Below are 15,561 nucleotides of genomic sequence, written 5' to 3' on the forward strand. Positions count from 1 at the left end.
TACCAAAGAAAAGTCATCTGGTGGCCAACTTCTGATGATAAATATTCTCTGAATTTTACTAGATCCAGGTTACAGATACAGAAGTCTGTTATTAGGTCTGCACTTGAAGCCTTTCTAGATAAGTAGGAATTTCAAGACCTTGTCTTCCACTGGCATAACCTTCCAGAATGAATACTGGATCCCTTTTATGCCATGAAGAGTCAACAAAGTAAGACTTCATGGTATGATTGTTTTATCTAAATGTATACTGCTCTTTGAATTACAATGTGTACAATATTTTGAGATAATATTCCCATACAGAACGTAACTAGATTTTAAAATGAAACCATATCAAGCAATTATAAAGTGTTTTGAACTTCTAGAAAAGATGGTGCTTAATCTGAAATTGCACACCTTCACTATACCAACAAAATTGTCCCAACTCATCAAGAGCTGAGGTCTGGAAAAACTAACTAAAATCCTTTAAAATTAAGACACTTGGAATAAGAGTAACTATTAACCTATGAGAGAGTAAGTGATCTGTGAAAAGACAGAAAAGGAAATATTAAAAGTTATGATTTTTGAAAATCCCATTTAGATGGTCCAAACCATAAAAACATGCAACTTAACAAAGAAAGGTATATATCCACAAAGACAAAGACGAAAGTGGTTTCCAAAGTTTATTAAAAATCAAAGAATAGAAAAACTTTACATAAAAATATGTCAATTTTAGCTTCCACATTGTTGTCCACACAAAAAAAAATCTAAACATGATATCTTTTTTTAAACCTGTAGCACATAACCACAGTGGTAGCCAGGCCAATTCATTTGGTTCACCATGACTGAAATGGAACATGATACCTGTGTTCTATGAATCTAGCTTTAAAATGCACACTACATAAGATACCAACTAAAGTCTGTGTAGTGGTTTCCTTAATGTAGGTTTATACTCAATATTGCTAATGTGTAAAGATTAGTAGTATAGGCCTATGTATCAGTCTGTATAAATATCTGTTTATGAATAGGTTCACAATTTAAATATTTTTAAATATTTTTGATAAGTTTCAATCATCAAGAACTGCAGAAAAAATGTGCTACTCTATTCTGGAATGCCCTCCTTCTAAAAAATCTGCAGTTGCAGTTTATAGATTCCAATGACAATGTGGGCTAGTCCTGCTTCAAAAAGGCATACCACAGACATTTTAAAGCTTTATCATGCTAGATGCCTATTTTAACATTCAGATATCAATTCTAAAACTTCCCACTTCTCTACATCATTTAGATGTCATGGTAATAAGTTTTCCTCTCAACATTCTCCACTAGTGGACTTCAAAAAACAACCCACCTGTAGTGTTTAGCAGGGCTAAAACCCCTCATTTTAAAAACGGGAAGTCAGATGGCATATGAGATGCAACCAACTCCCAGGACAACTGTGGTGCTTCTAAAACTCAGGGTTAGGCAGGATGTATATATTCTTGTTCAAAAAAAGGTAACAAAGACAGTGGTTGTCATGGCAGAATACACTTGCATAGTATACCTGTATGCATCTGTAAATTAAGTGCCAGTCACTCAGATGTGTGCAACCCTTGGCTGTGCTCTCTTGCAATACATTAAAAGATACTTCCTAGAGTGCACTGAGCAGATGAAGTACTTTTCACATATTTGCTCTTAACAGAACTAATGCATACTGCTATACAGATTCCATAATGGAATCAACATAATTCCTTTCTCCACATTCCTAAAACTGGGCAAACCTTTTTCAGTAATGATATTCAGCAGACCCCCCAAGTCATTACAGGTTCTGTTTCATTACTAAAACTGACTGGAACATCTCAAAATTCACAAATTTTTTTAAATTTTTTTGGATTTTATATTGTGACAACCCTTTTCTCACCCTTAGAAAGTTATACTTCTGGCACTTTAATTGCTGGATTTGTTGTCTAGTTAAAAAGGAAAAAAAAACAATTAAAACTCACTGGTCAGAGCAAGACAACTGACAGAGGCCAGACTAATGAGCTAATGAGGCAGGGTCAAAATGGTTTGGAGCTTAATTCCTTCATAAAACCGTAAACCAACTCTGCCCATTCACTATGAATCAAGAAGCCTCACATTTTACCCAAGGAAAAACAAAAAACAAAAAAAGGCTAAAAACAAAAACAAAAACCCCTCAGTGTGGTGTTTCTAATGAAATTCAACCTGCCAAAACTACAAACCCAACTTAGAAAATGCAACTTGGGAAAGGATATAAGATTTAAAAAAAAAAATTCCCTCCTCCCTTAAATATAACTTATGTGAAAATATGAAATTAAATTAAAAAATTCTGAGTTATTGCACAAATTATAAGTTTTCAATATTTACAGAGCAAAAAAGTTCTGAAATTTGAAACAGAACATGAGGGCAGTAAAACTGTTACAAACTCCCAACTGTGTCTGCTGGGGGGAGAAAACATCAGGGGTTTAACTCTCCTCTGCTTCTTTGACAGAAATAAAAATAAGAAACCCAAACTGCTAAGGAACAAATGCAGCTACAGCAAAAATGCCAAAGCATTTAATGTCCTTGCAGTTCTTAATGAAGAGCTGCTTCGGCACTGAATGAATAATCCTGGGAAGGCAGAAAACAACTTCCACATTTAATAAGGCTTCACAGATGAGCACAACTACTTTTTCTTTAAGATGGACTTAACCACCACACAAAGAAACATGCAAAATAATCAGCTGCAGATATTTCACAATACCCGTACGCTGATGTGCTGAATGCTGGTCTCAGTTCCCCAGTTTAGTGTCCAATGTCACTCAGCTTCAGTTTGTAAAATTGTGGGTAGATAATTCTCATGAGCCATTATCTGCTGAGACTAATAGGCAAACTGTCTCTTGTGTGTGTGTGTTTTTTCCTTCTCCAGCCAGTACGGTTATATTGGTGGTGTCCTCTGTTGCCCACAGGCTGCCGCATGCCACTGCTGCCAACAGGATTGTAACCATTGCCTTGGTTATGATTATGAGTTCCTTTCATGGAAAATTTCATGCCATTGTGCTGCTAACAAAAAAAAAAAAAAGATAGAAAGTTCTCAATGTTGTAGCCAGCCCAAGACAGCAACTATAAGCGTATTTCACAAGGTCAGAAGTTGTCTCAACTACAGGATAAATATTATTATGTTGTTTAGAAAAACCAAGAACTGGCAAGTGTAGCACAAAGGCTTCTAAAACTGAAGAACAATTGAAATATTATGTAAATATTAAACACTCACATAATTTCTTTAAGTTCACAGATATCAATCTATTAGTCCTATTTCCCATAGAAAAAAGGAGACCCATCATAAACTTCAAAAGTGCTTTACTTGTAGAGAGACCATAACAGTAAGACAATCATTTATACTAGGTTTATATCAGTCTGTCAAATCCTGCACTTAGAACTAATTTCAAAGATTTTAAAAGTTTAAAACTTGTTTTATAGATATTCAGTATCATAAATATATTACAAGATATTCAGTATCACAAAAGAAACTTCTTCAGAAATAAGTTCAATGCAAATCAAGAGTAAACCCAAGTAAGAGCTGGAAAGCTTCTATGACAGAATGAGTAACAAGTTTGGGGCGGGAGCAGGGGGGCAGGGAGGAGAAGATAAGAAAAGGAAGTCAAAGTCTCAATCATTTAGCATATTTGGAAGACTATTCTTTATTCTTACAAGTTCTGAATTTCATCTGGGATATTCCTAATTTTATGTTAGTAATGATATGCCTTCTGTATATTACTGCTCATTATTCATTCTTGTTGAAGTATAAGTATTATTAGGAAATAGTTTCATTCAGGAAGAAATACTCTGACTCTTAGAGGATTAAAAAAAGAACTAATAGCTTAACCAAAAAGTGTTATTAGATTTCAAGAATAAAGAAGCTAGAAAAAAAATGAGGGAAGAATAAGCAAAAGGAGAAATTAGTTTTTGTCACTAATAAAGCCATCCCATAATATATCAGTCCTATGATTGTAAAGTCCCTGTATCATTAAGGGAAAAAAAAATCTTTGATGTGGACACATTTACCTTCAGGGCCTACTTGGCATACTGTCTCATCACCATCAATATTTGAGAAACTATCCCTCAAATTCAGCCTGTATATATATGTGTGTGTGTGTGTGTGTGCGCGCGCGCACATGCGTGTGTATGTATATATATGTGTGTGTGTGTATGTATATGTGTATGTGTGTGTGTGTGTATATATATATATGCGTGTGTGTATACACACACATATACACACACATATACAGTCTATGCTTAATTTAACCGTTTTCTTTATGATTGTTGTTACTACTTTAGGCCATACCTATTTGAGGGAGTTGCAAATTGATAAAAAAAAATCCTTAGGATATTACAAAAACTAGACAGCTTTGATTTAATGAAAGAATTTGCTAAGTAGGAAAGAGTCAATGCAGGTTAGGAAGCAGTGGCTAAGCCTACCACTTCCATTTCTCCACGTAGTAGTTTTTATCTGATTAAAAGTAATGTATTTATTTTCTCTTGATCATTAACAAATGAAGAAGCGTTTATCACAACATCAGGTTTTTAACAGCAATTTGCTAATAGAGAACAAAGCCTTTTTACTTTAATAGCTTAGTAATTTGAAATTTTATTTGTTAATAGGTATAAGAACATAAAAACTGAGACCATCAGAAGACAAGAAACATGTGAACTGGGGCAATTAATATACTGGTTTTTTTAATTTATTTTTTTTATTTTTAGGCAATTGGGATTAAGTGACTTGCTCAGGGTCACGCAGCTAGTAAGTGTTAAGTGTTTGATCTGAGGCCAGATTTGAACTCAGGTCCTCCTGACTTCAGGGCTGGTGCTCTATCCACTGTGCCACCTAGCTGCCCCGAATTGATATACTTTTAAAGTTTAACAGAATTTCCTTTGCCCTATTTGTCAAGAATAGGTTTTGCTTAAAAGGTACTAATGTTAGCATTATACAATATTTAGAAAATTGTGAATTTATCTTAAAATTGTAACTCTATCACAAAAATGTTAAATGAAATATCTAAGCAGCAGTATATAGAATTTTTTCAACAATTGTTTTTTAAATTTAATATAATAGGATGGTTTAAACTCTGAATTCAAATAGTATATTAATATGAAGCATACCTTATGATACAAATGGGGGCTTGAGAGTGGGTTGGGAGATGTAGAAGGAACAGCAGGAGAGGACATGTGATGAACAGTTTTCAAAGATGGTGTCCCTTCAATACCAACTTGTCTGCAAGGAAGTGGGGGTACTCCTAAGGTAGGTGGAGGTATAGTAAACCTAGTCTATAAAAAGAAATAGTAATAAACATTCAATGAATAGCAGAACAGTTTAAATATAATTACATTTTATCTTAATCATTGAAATTTGTGTACTAAAACTACAAAAGTGAAATTCTTACAGATAGTTTTTGAACAAAGATACATTATAGTAGTTAATTTTATTTATTAAAAGTCTAAAGTAATCGGTTTTATTTAGAATCAGACTCATTATATAGGCAAGTAGCAGGAAGACCTGGGTTTAAGTTGCTCTTCAGACTTACTAGCAGTGTGTCCCTAGGCAACTCACTGATCCTAAGTCTGTTTCCTCATCTGCAAAATGGGGATAATAATAGCACCTGCCTCAAAGGGTTGTGTGAGAATCTAATCCTAAAGCAGTATATTACATGAATGTATAGCATATCAAGTACTTGTAAACCTTAAAATTATTGCTACTATTAAAGTGCAATATAGGTGACCAATTCATAAAGTAATACAAATTTGCATAAATTTAATTTGGTTCAAAATCAAGAAATACTTTATTTCATGTTGGAATACTATTAATATTCAGTTTTAAGAGAATGGTCAAAAGCAGGGGTGGGGAACCTGTTCCCTCAAGGCACATGTGGTCTTCTAGGTCCTTGGGTGCAACCTTTTGACTGAGTCCAAGTTTTACAGAGCAAATCCTTTTATGAAGGGAATTTGTTCTGTGAAGTTTGGATTCAGTCAAAGGGCCACACTTGAAGACCTTGAAGCCACATGTGGCCTCAAAGCTGCAGGTTCCCCATCCCTGGTCTAAAATATAACTGTCAAACTTTTGGGCAGGCCTCAAGCAGCCAGAAAAATTAAAAATATAACTGGGAAATATCTAACAAAATAAACAAAAATATGATACAACATAGATAATGCAAATTTGTGGTTTTCTAAGTCAATATGCAGCCTGCAGGGATTCCTTTTACAGGGATCTGCTTCTATTTGAATTTGACATCACCGGTCTAAAGTCACCTATAGTAATACTTCCATTTTCCTTTTGAAGATAAAATTTCCTATTGCAAGTGTGCAGTGTCATTAAGAAAGATTATGTTTCTCATCACAATCAATGACTCCAAAAATTGATCTGACTAGTATGGTTTATGGATTATGATTACCAGCAAAGCAAAGATACTTTTTGCCTTACTGTTTTTCTACACATCAACAATGTCTCACTCAATAACTGTTCCTCAGGCTTTGAATTATATCTTGAAATCAGTACAAGTTTAACCCCCAAATAATGAGTAAAAACAAACTCTTAATTAGGCCCTCAAAGGCCAGTGTGGTGGGATGACTACACAAAGCTGAAGCAGCACTGCTCAAGGAAGAAGCAAAGCAAGGACCCCTCCACTGTATATATTTACTCTTCCCTGTTTATATTAGTAACTGAAGTGTCCCTTCATGGAGTTGTAAGAAGCTCCTGACCACTAGGTCAATGACAGAAAGGTCCCATACATACCAAAATATGAATAGCAGTACTCTGGCAGCAAAAAAAAGAAAAAAAAGAAACAAAGTGGGTGCCTATCAACTGGAAAATGACTGAACAAATTGTGACATGAAAATAATAGAGAATATTAGAATATAGGATAATACCATGAAATAATACATAATAAATGTCTTAAAAATAAAAATAAGGAATTGAGAGAAATAGGGGATTATGTGTGAAGTGATAAAGAGGGAAGAAAGCAGAAATGAGAACAATATATACAAGGACTACAACAATTTAAAAAACACTAAAAGGAAGATGAACTCAAGAGTAATTAAATGAATGATGTTGGTTCTGGGAGAACAAAAAATAAAATACACATTCTTCCGCTCATCACAAAGGTGGGAAACTTGGGGTGTGAAATATTGTGTACAATATCACACATGGTTATTTTGTCAGTTGTATTTTTCTTGTCAAAGAGGGAAAGTTAAAGGAGAGTGAGTGTTACGGGGTAATACTGAAAAGCAACTGAGATAAAAAAAAATTTGGGGGGGGGAAGAAGGAGGGAAAATTTCCAAGTGTAATACATGAGGACTCTTGATATCTCTGAGATATGTTTAAACCCTAAGCTCCTATCCTGAAAGCCTTGCACCAAAATCTAATTAAAGGACTAAGTTGCTGCTTCATCTTAGGTAAGGCTGCAGGAGAGTCAGACAATCCTGGCTCAACATCTGCTTGTGCCACTTCCTATGTGCCTCTGGGTACATCCCCTCATCTCTCCGAGTCTCAGTTTTTTCATCAATAGAATGAGGGAGTCAGACACAATATCTGAAATCCTATCCTCCTCTAGCATTCCGTGATTCTGTTACAGAAGTTATTTCATCACCTGATACACTTTATACACTGCCTGTGCTTACAAGGAGTTGTCTCTACATATGGGTAGAAAATAAGATTTTAAAAATAATTGCCCCCAAAGAAAACAGGATCATGAGATCATAGATTTGGAGTTGAAAGGGATTGTAGCAGTCATTGAATCCAGCCCCTTAATTTTGCAGATAAGGAAAGTGAGACTCAGGGAGATTGGATAATTTGCCTAAAGTCATATAGGTAATAAGTGGCAGACCTGCTCCTAGGCCTTCAAAAGGAGCAGTCTTTCCACTACACCAACTGAGGCTTGGAAAAGTGGGCTTTTCAAGGGTTGTCTCTTAAGGAGGTCTTCACTAATTGTCAGAATCCAGATTATAATGTAATAGCCAAATCAGTTTCATTTCATTGAAACATTAACTGCCTAAACACTTAGCACTAAGAATAGAAAAAGAAAAAATGACAATCTTTACCCTCAAGGAGATCACAATCTACTAATGGGAGATATGAAATACATACAAATAAATATAAGTTAAAGTATGGTAGAGCAAAGAAGCCAGAGAGTGTTTTAGAAAAACTTAGGAAGAAGAAAACATTTTTAGTTAGGGAGATACTTTAACTTAGTTTCTCATTAGCATCAAAAATTGAATTAAAATAATAAATTACAGTTGTTCAAAATTACTCAAAAAATTTTACACATCTCCCACATCAACATTTTCTTTTTTTTTTAAACAGTAAATATTCATCATGTAAAACATGAACCAAATGTGGCCATATTTCCCCACATTGGAATAAATGATATTCAAAAAGCATTGGGAAACAGCTATCCTATTTTATGCTCAAATTACTACAAAATTTTTGAAATTCTTTTAGCTTGCCTACTTAGGGACTACTTTCCCCCCACATGTATATTCTTCTGAAGCACAATTTGGAAACAGATACAAAATTAAAGTATTTTCAAATCTTTCCTTTGGACTACTAATCATATCTCAAAAGGGAAGAAAATATTTTTCCCAATTACTTGAAATAGAATAAGCCCTATATACCAGCTAAGTCCTAAAAATAATTCACAGTAAATGAAATGGAAAGAAAGTATAGCTTCAAGTTTTAAAAAATGCTTTAAACTAAAAAATTTAAATATAGAGTGCAAAGTACTATGTACACTAAAACATTGCTCACTAAGTGGAATTTAATACAGATGTAACATGGACCCCTCTCCTTCCTCCTTTCTCCCCATCCTCAAATAAAGTGATTTACTAAACTATCAAAAGGATCTCATTGTAAGGTAATGCTACTTATAATACAATCCCACTCTACAGGACATTAAGATAATATTAAAGAAATATTATAAAATCTTCGAGCTGCAAAGAACTTCAGATGCCACTCAGTCTAACCCCTTAATTTTACAGATGAGGAAACTATCAGGCCCAGAGAGGTAAGGTGACTTCATAAACATCAGAGGCAGGATTTGTTTCCAGGGCATTCTATCAATCAGTCAAAAAGGGAAAGTTTTCCTTTGGCATATGTAGTAAATGTTTAATATTTCTGAAAGCTAATAAGTGTCAATTTCTAATTTAAATACATAACTTACTGAAATTAAGCCACTTAATGGAAGGAAGGTAGGTGGATTGCTTCTGTGATTTCAGTACACAACTATTTTCAGGTTTTATAGTTAAATTAGTAACTGGGAGTTGAGGCTTATTCACCACTCCCCTACACCCCCTCAATAACTACATAAACCCTTCACAAACTACCACTACAAGCTAGCTGCATATTTTTTTCAACTTAAAGTCTTAACTGTTATGTATCTATGTGCATGTCTGTCTATTTATATTTTTGTATTTACATACAGAATGCGATGGATTGGGATGGGGACAAGAGAAATGGGATACAGCTAAGAAGGAGATTAAGAAGAGAAAAGAAAGAATCTAGTCAATCAGCAAACATTTATGGAGCACTTACTATGTGCTACAAACTGGGCTAAGCAGTGGAAATACAAATAAGAGCAAAAATAAAGCCCCTGCATTTGAAGAGTTCACATTCTAATGGGGGAGACAATATGCAACAATTATGTACAAACAAAATATATACAGAGCATATGGAAGATAATCTCAGAGAAAAAGGCTTCCTGCAGAAGATAACATATGAACTGACTCCTGAAGGAAACCAGAGAAGCCAGTAGGGAGAGATGGGAAAGTAGAGCATCCCAGGCAAGAGGGACAGCCATTAAAAAGGCACAGACTTGAGAGCTGGAGTATTGTGTGCAAGAAGGCAGGTGTTGCTGGATTGTAAAGTATGTGGAGGGGAGCAAAGGGTAGGAAGGAGCATGGTTGTGAATCATTTTAAATGTCAAAGTATTTTACATTGGATTCTCAAGGTAATAAAGAGCCACTCAAATTTATTGAGTTGGGGTGATATGATTAGAACTGAGCTTTAGGATATTATATAACTTTGATAGTTGAATGGAACATGGATTGGTGTGGGGACAAACCAGAGACAGGCAAATGAATAAGAGGATACTGCAATAGTCCAGATGTGAAATAACAAAGACCTGTACTATGGTGGTAGTTGTGTGAGTAGAGAGAAGATATATACATAAAAAAATGTGAAATGAGAAGTGGTAAGACCAGATCAGGTAATTAATTGAATTTGTGGAGTGTGAGATGAGTCAAGGACAACACCCAAATTATAAAAGTTTGGGTGACCAAGAAGGTAGTGGTATCCTTGATAATGATGGGGAAGTCCAGAAGAGGGAAGGGTCTGTGGGGAAAGATAATGAGCCCTATTTTGGACAGGTTAAGTGTGAAGTACATGCAGGACATCCAGTTTGAGATGTCAATATGCAGTGGCTGATGCAAAAGTGGAGCTCAAGAGAGGTTAATGCTGAATATTGTATCTGGGAATCACTCACACAAAGATGAAAATTGAACCCATGGGAGCTGATGAGACCACAAAGTTAGAAGAAAGAAGAGAACAGGGTCCAGAAAAGGGCCTTGGAGGACACGTACTGTTAGTAGGCATGATTTTAACAAAGAACCAAAAAAGGAGACTGAGAAACAGTGGTCATGTAGGAAGAGAATAAGAAAAGAGCAGTGTCACAAAAACCTAGAGAAAAGAAAGTATGCAAAAAAAAGTTAGACTTAGAGCAATGTCTTAAAAACCTAGAGAGGTGAAAACACCCAGGAGAAGAGGGTGATCAAGAGTGTCAAAGGTTGAGAAAATCAAGATATTTGAAGATTGACAAGGGGCCATTAGATTTAGCAGTTAAGAGATCACTGAGGGTCAGCTAGGTGGCAGTGGATAGAGCATCGGCCCTAGAGTCAGGAGGACCTAAGTTCAAATGTGGCCTCAGACACTTACTAGCTGTGTGACCCTAGGCAAGTCACTTAACCCTGATTGCCTCCAAAAAAAAAAAAAAAGGAGGGGAGGGAGGGAGAGAGAGAGAAAGAGAGAGAGAGAGAGAGAGAGAGATCACTGTTGACTTTAAGGAGACTAGTTTTAGTTGAATAAGGAGCCTGAAAACCAGATTACAGAGGGTTTAGAATCAAGTGAGAAGAAAGGAAGTGAGGAACCAATTGTAGATGGCCTCCTCAAGGAATTTAGTCAAGAAGATGAGAGTATATATAGGATAATAACCTTTTGGGACGCTAGGACCAAGTGAGAGTATTTTAAGGATGGGGGCCATGAGTATATTTAGAGGCATCGTGAAAGGAGACAATAGATGCAAAAAGACCAAAGATTAGAAAGACAGTGGGTGACAGAAGAAGGGATCTGCTGAAGAAGACAGAATAGAATAAGATCAAGGATTCATGTAGAGAGATTTGCCATGGCAAAGATAAAGGTCATCTCTTCACGAGAAACAGGCATGAAAGGAGGAGATAACAGGGGGGAAATATTTTTAGGTAAAAGTAAGATATGTTTATTTCTACATAGGTGAGAGTGTAGATAGTTATGAAAATGTGTACAGGTACACCACAAAGGTCACTCTATCCCTTTTCTTCCCAAGGCTACTTTAAAATCCTCCGATCCTTTTTCATATTCAGAAGTGTCCCTGATTAGGTGAGGTTTATATTTTGTCCTCAACAACTTCCTCTCCCTATTCCCCAGTATTCTCTTAATTTCCCTACTTTAAGACAGCATTGTACTGCTCATCCAACATCACAGTTTAAAAAAAAAAAAACTAAACAAACAAAAAACCCCACTGTTTTGGGAAACTATTTCTGCCAATGAAATATCTCCAACCAACTGGAATTCTGTATTCAGGAAATGAGAAATTAACATTTTAGAGAAATAGAAAAATAATTGTACCTGGTTATTGGTTGTCATTATTAACGTTCTAGTAGGAGCTGACTGAGGTTTACCACTTGGCATTGGCAATGCTGTAGGTAAACTGGCCATAAGCTGAGATGGTGCTTGCAGACTAAATTGGTAAACATTAGGAGTTGTGCAAGGTGGTGTATCAGAATCCTTTTTCGTAGAGAAAAATTAGAAAGGAAAAGCAGCTTCATAAAAGGAATATTAGCTTATTTTCCAAAAAAATAAGTAATGACAAATAAAATCACTAGGTCTTAGGCTAATGAAAGCTAACGAGCCTGATATTTTTGTCAATTTGAAACCCAAATCACAAAGTTACCTGTACTTTCTATGAAGCAATTTCACAACTTGAATTCAATTAGAATAAAAAAATTGCAGAGGAAACATAAATAACTAACAATATCATGCAAGCCCTTATGTGATGTCTCTCCCTACTGCAAAAGTATCTAAATTTAAAATTTAAGAAATGCAATTTTTGTTTGATTTTCCCTTAAAGTAGTGTAGATGCTATTAACCACAAGGATCACATCCCCCACACAGTAAATACATGGATAAAGAAAGGGCTATATGTAGCAATGAATCAGGTTTAAATCTTTATGACAATTTTTAACGAAAACATTTATATAGAATTTTGATACTGAAATTCTTATGTAAAAATACCAATTGTAAGGGAGATTTTAACATTCACCACAAATTACACTGTTGCAGTGTGTTAAAGAAGTATCTTTAGAAGAAGGTATTATCACACTATTAATGGGTGCTTTACATTGACCACAAACCACAAAATAATCCATACTTACAATATCACTTCCAGAAAGTGAAGATACAGAAGATGCAGATGAACCAGAGGAAAGAGGCTGGGTGCTAGACAAAGGTAGAGTCAAACGCTGGCTAAAGGGTGATTCTGTGTCTCTGCTTTGAGGCTGATCGCCATTACAAGGAGTTATCTGCTCTTTTATCTTTATTCTATTATCTGTTAAGGAAAAAATTTAGAGGAAAAAAAGTTTCTTAAATAGTCTGTTTTTTTATTAAAGAATTTTGTAAAGATGAACACAATAGTTTCTCAGTTGTTACATACAACTGAGACAATGTTAGTTATCTTAGAAAAATATAAAAGTCATCATAAACATAATTATCTTTCTTACCAAGATCAGGTGATAGATTAATTTTGTTTCCCCATTTTTCTTTGATCCATCCTCTATAGTCAATCACTTCCTGTGTTACTTTGATGATTCTACCTAGTGTACTTTAAAAAAAAGTTTGAAGATTACTGTAAAAATTTCTGAAAATTACCTTGTATCCTTCCCACTAACCAGCTAATCTAAATAATATTTGTCAACATGACAGTTTGCTAAGTCAAAGGTAATTGCAAAGAAGCTAACATTTTATAAAATTTCCTTGATTTCTGTTATTAAGTAAAAATCCTGTTTACATTTCAGATACTGGATGCTGCTAATAGCTTAAGTCCTCCTAAGAGATCATGTTATGGAAGTTGTGATCAACAAGATCCTTATTTGGGTACTAACCCTCTCCTTTTCAGGCCTAGAGAGAGCTGCTCTTAATTTCCCCTGCAAAGAAAAATTCTTTAATTAACTCAAAATCCTAAATAAGGTAGCACCCAAAAGTCTATTTAATCTGGACATTAATGCTATATACAACAAAATTCAAATTTCATGTGAATAAAACTGTCTCTTGACAGTGGGTTTCATATATTGTCAAATGCTATATATTCAATAAAGTGTCAGAATTTTGCCTATCTCTTTCTAATAACCTTGGTAGGAAAATCATTGTCAACAGATAAAATTATAAACAAGAGCCATCCAAAAGCACTTTACATGTTAAGCAGAACTGATTACATGAAATACAACATGAGATATGAGTCCACATAGGCTATTCCAGGCTTATGAATGGGATGTGTTCTAAAATTGTATTTATAAAGTTGGTTGTTTGGAATAGCACTACAGAAATATAAATAGCAGTTACCTAAAACCAACCCACAAAGACTAATTCAACCCAAACTGTAATCTAAAATGCTAATTATGATTTCAACTATACCTAATTAATAATACATATTTTTTTAAGGCAAAATGCATTCTTGGTTTCAGAATGAACTCCTTTTCCTCCCTTCTTCTTTCTCTTAAATAGCCTGAGGGAAAGAAGTTCCTTTGTGGGGAGGAGAGGAGACATGAAGAGTAAGGTGTAGATTCCTCAGGAATGAACATGTTGCTTATTTTCTGTATTTCACTAAGACAATTCTCTAAGTCAGAGGTTCTCAAAGAGTGGTCAAAGGACCCCTGTGGGTCACTGAGACCCTTTGTGGGGGTCCTCAAGGTCAAAACTAATTTCATAATAATACTAAGATATTTTAATTTCTATTATGGTAAATATCAATAGATATAACTCACATAAACAAAAGCTCTTTGAGGTCCTCAATTTTGAAAAGTGCAAAGTGGTCCTGAAACCAAAAAGTTTGAGAGCCATTGCTCTGAGTCAATTACTTCTCATGTATTTTAAACTAAGGAACAAAAAAGGTGTTGACTCACAAGAGACATAACAGGAACTCTAATTACTCAGGGAACCTCCCCCCTTCACATGTTCAGTTGCTACATAGGTTGAATTTTGGCAAACTAGAGACTTCCTGTAGAGATATCAAAATCTAAGAAATAATTAGCTAGCAACTGTTCGGTTTTGGATTAGGATTTGAAAAGGGCAAAGCATGATCACTTGAGGAAAAGAGGACCCTAAAGGAAATGCTAGTTATGCTACCATCCACAATTTAAATTTTGCATTTTCTGGATCATCAATTTGTAATCAGAGAAATTCTGCTTTTTGCTAATGCTTTCCAGATGTTAATAAGCAATACAGCAACTCCATCATGGTAGGTAACTGAATAAATAATTCCAAAAAATTCCAAAAACATAAGAGACCCATATTACCTTTCAGAATCTCTGTTTGGGTATGATCTTGCTAGTGGTGACACTGCATGGCTAAGAACAATGTAGGCATAGTCAAAAACTTGTTTCACTTGCATGGCACCATATGAACTTCTGCCAACATCATTTCCTATAATAAAATGAAAGTTATAAAAATCTATAAAGCATTTAAAGAGCAATTACCCAGATGATTTTTTTTTATATTTACTTTTACACAAGGCATTTGCTATAATCACTTCACAATTACCCACAGCAATTACCAAGGCCTTGATTCTCCAGCCAAATCTGGGTCCCTAATAGCAGGGCACGATACATATAACAGGATGTGAGTGGGGAAACAGGTAGCTGAATGATTATAATTGAATGTATTTATCTCCAACTGTAATCTAAGTTAAAATACAAATGATTTTTAGATTATGTTTTGTGACTCCTTTTCTCCTGCCTTGAAAATCAGTAATTGAGAGTTGGTCATGAATTTTTTACATATTTACAAGAAAAACAAAGCCAAGCAAAAACTGGCATCTCCTAATCAAATATTTTGTACTTAGCCATTAAGACAAAACTGACATACTGTGACAACTAAGATAACTTAATGTACCTGAGAGCCAGAACCTAAACTTAAAACTAATTACACACTGCAAGACATATACTTGACAGAACTTAGCACCTTCTTTGGTCTTAGGCACTTATGTATAAACTTTGAGCCTATAAACCAGGGCAGATTTCATTTAAATCAGTAATTTAAGT

At 34.9% G+C, this 15,561-nt stretch overlaps 1 protein-coding gene across 1 annotated transcript in view; it reads right to left on the reverse strand.

Annotated features, from left to right (window-relative positions):
* Positions 1-651: 651 nt before the first annotated feature.
* The window catches only part of TENT4A (terminal nucleotidyltransferase 4A), a 109,647-nt gene continuing 94,737 nt past the window's right edge, over positions 652-15,561 (reverse strand). The window contains exons 8-13 of the mRNA XM_027869126.1: positions 14,818-14,944; positions 13,027-13,127; positions 12,682-12,854; positions 11,876-12,034; positions 5,110-5,274; positions 652-3,012 (exon numbers count right to left, since the gene is read on the reverse strand). Coding sequence (XP_027724927.1) covers positions 2,818-3,012; positions 5,110-5,274; positions 11,876-12,034; positions 12,682-12,854; positions 13,027-13,127; positions 14,818-14,944 — 920 coding nt within the window. The 3' untranslated portion in view covers positions 652-2,817. The remainder of the gene's footprint in view (positions 3,013-5,109; positions 5,275-11,875; positions 12,035-12,681; positions 12,855-13,026; positions 13,128-14,817; positions 14,945-15,561) is intronic.

This window comes from Vombatus ursinus, unplaced genomic scaffold, assembly GCF_900497805.2.
Source record: "Vombatus ursinus unplaced genomic scaffold, bare-nosed wombat genome assembly UNPS02014791.1, whole genome shotgun sequence".
NCBI lineage: Eukaryota > Metazoa > Chordata > Mammalia > Diprotodontia > Vombatidae > Vombatus > Vombatus ursinus.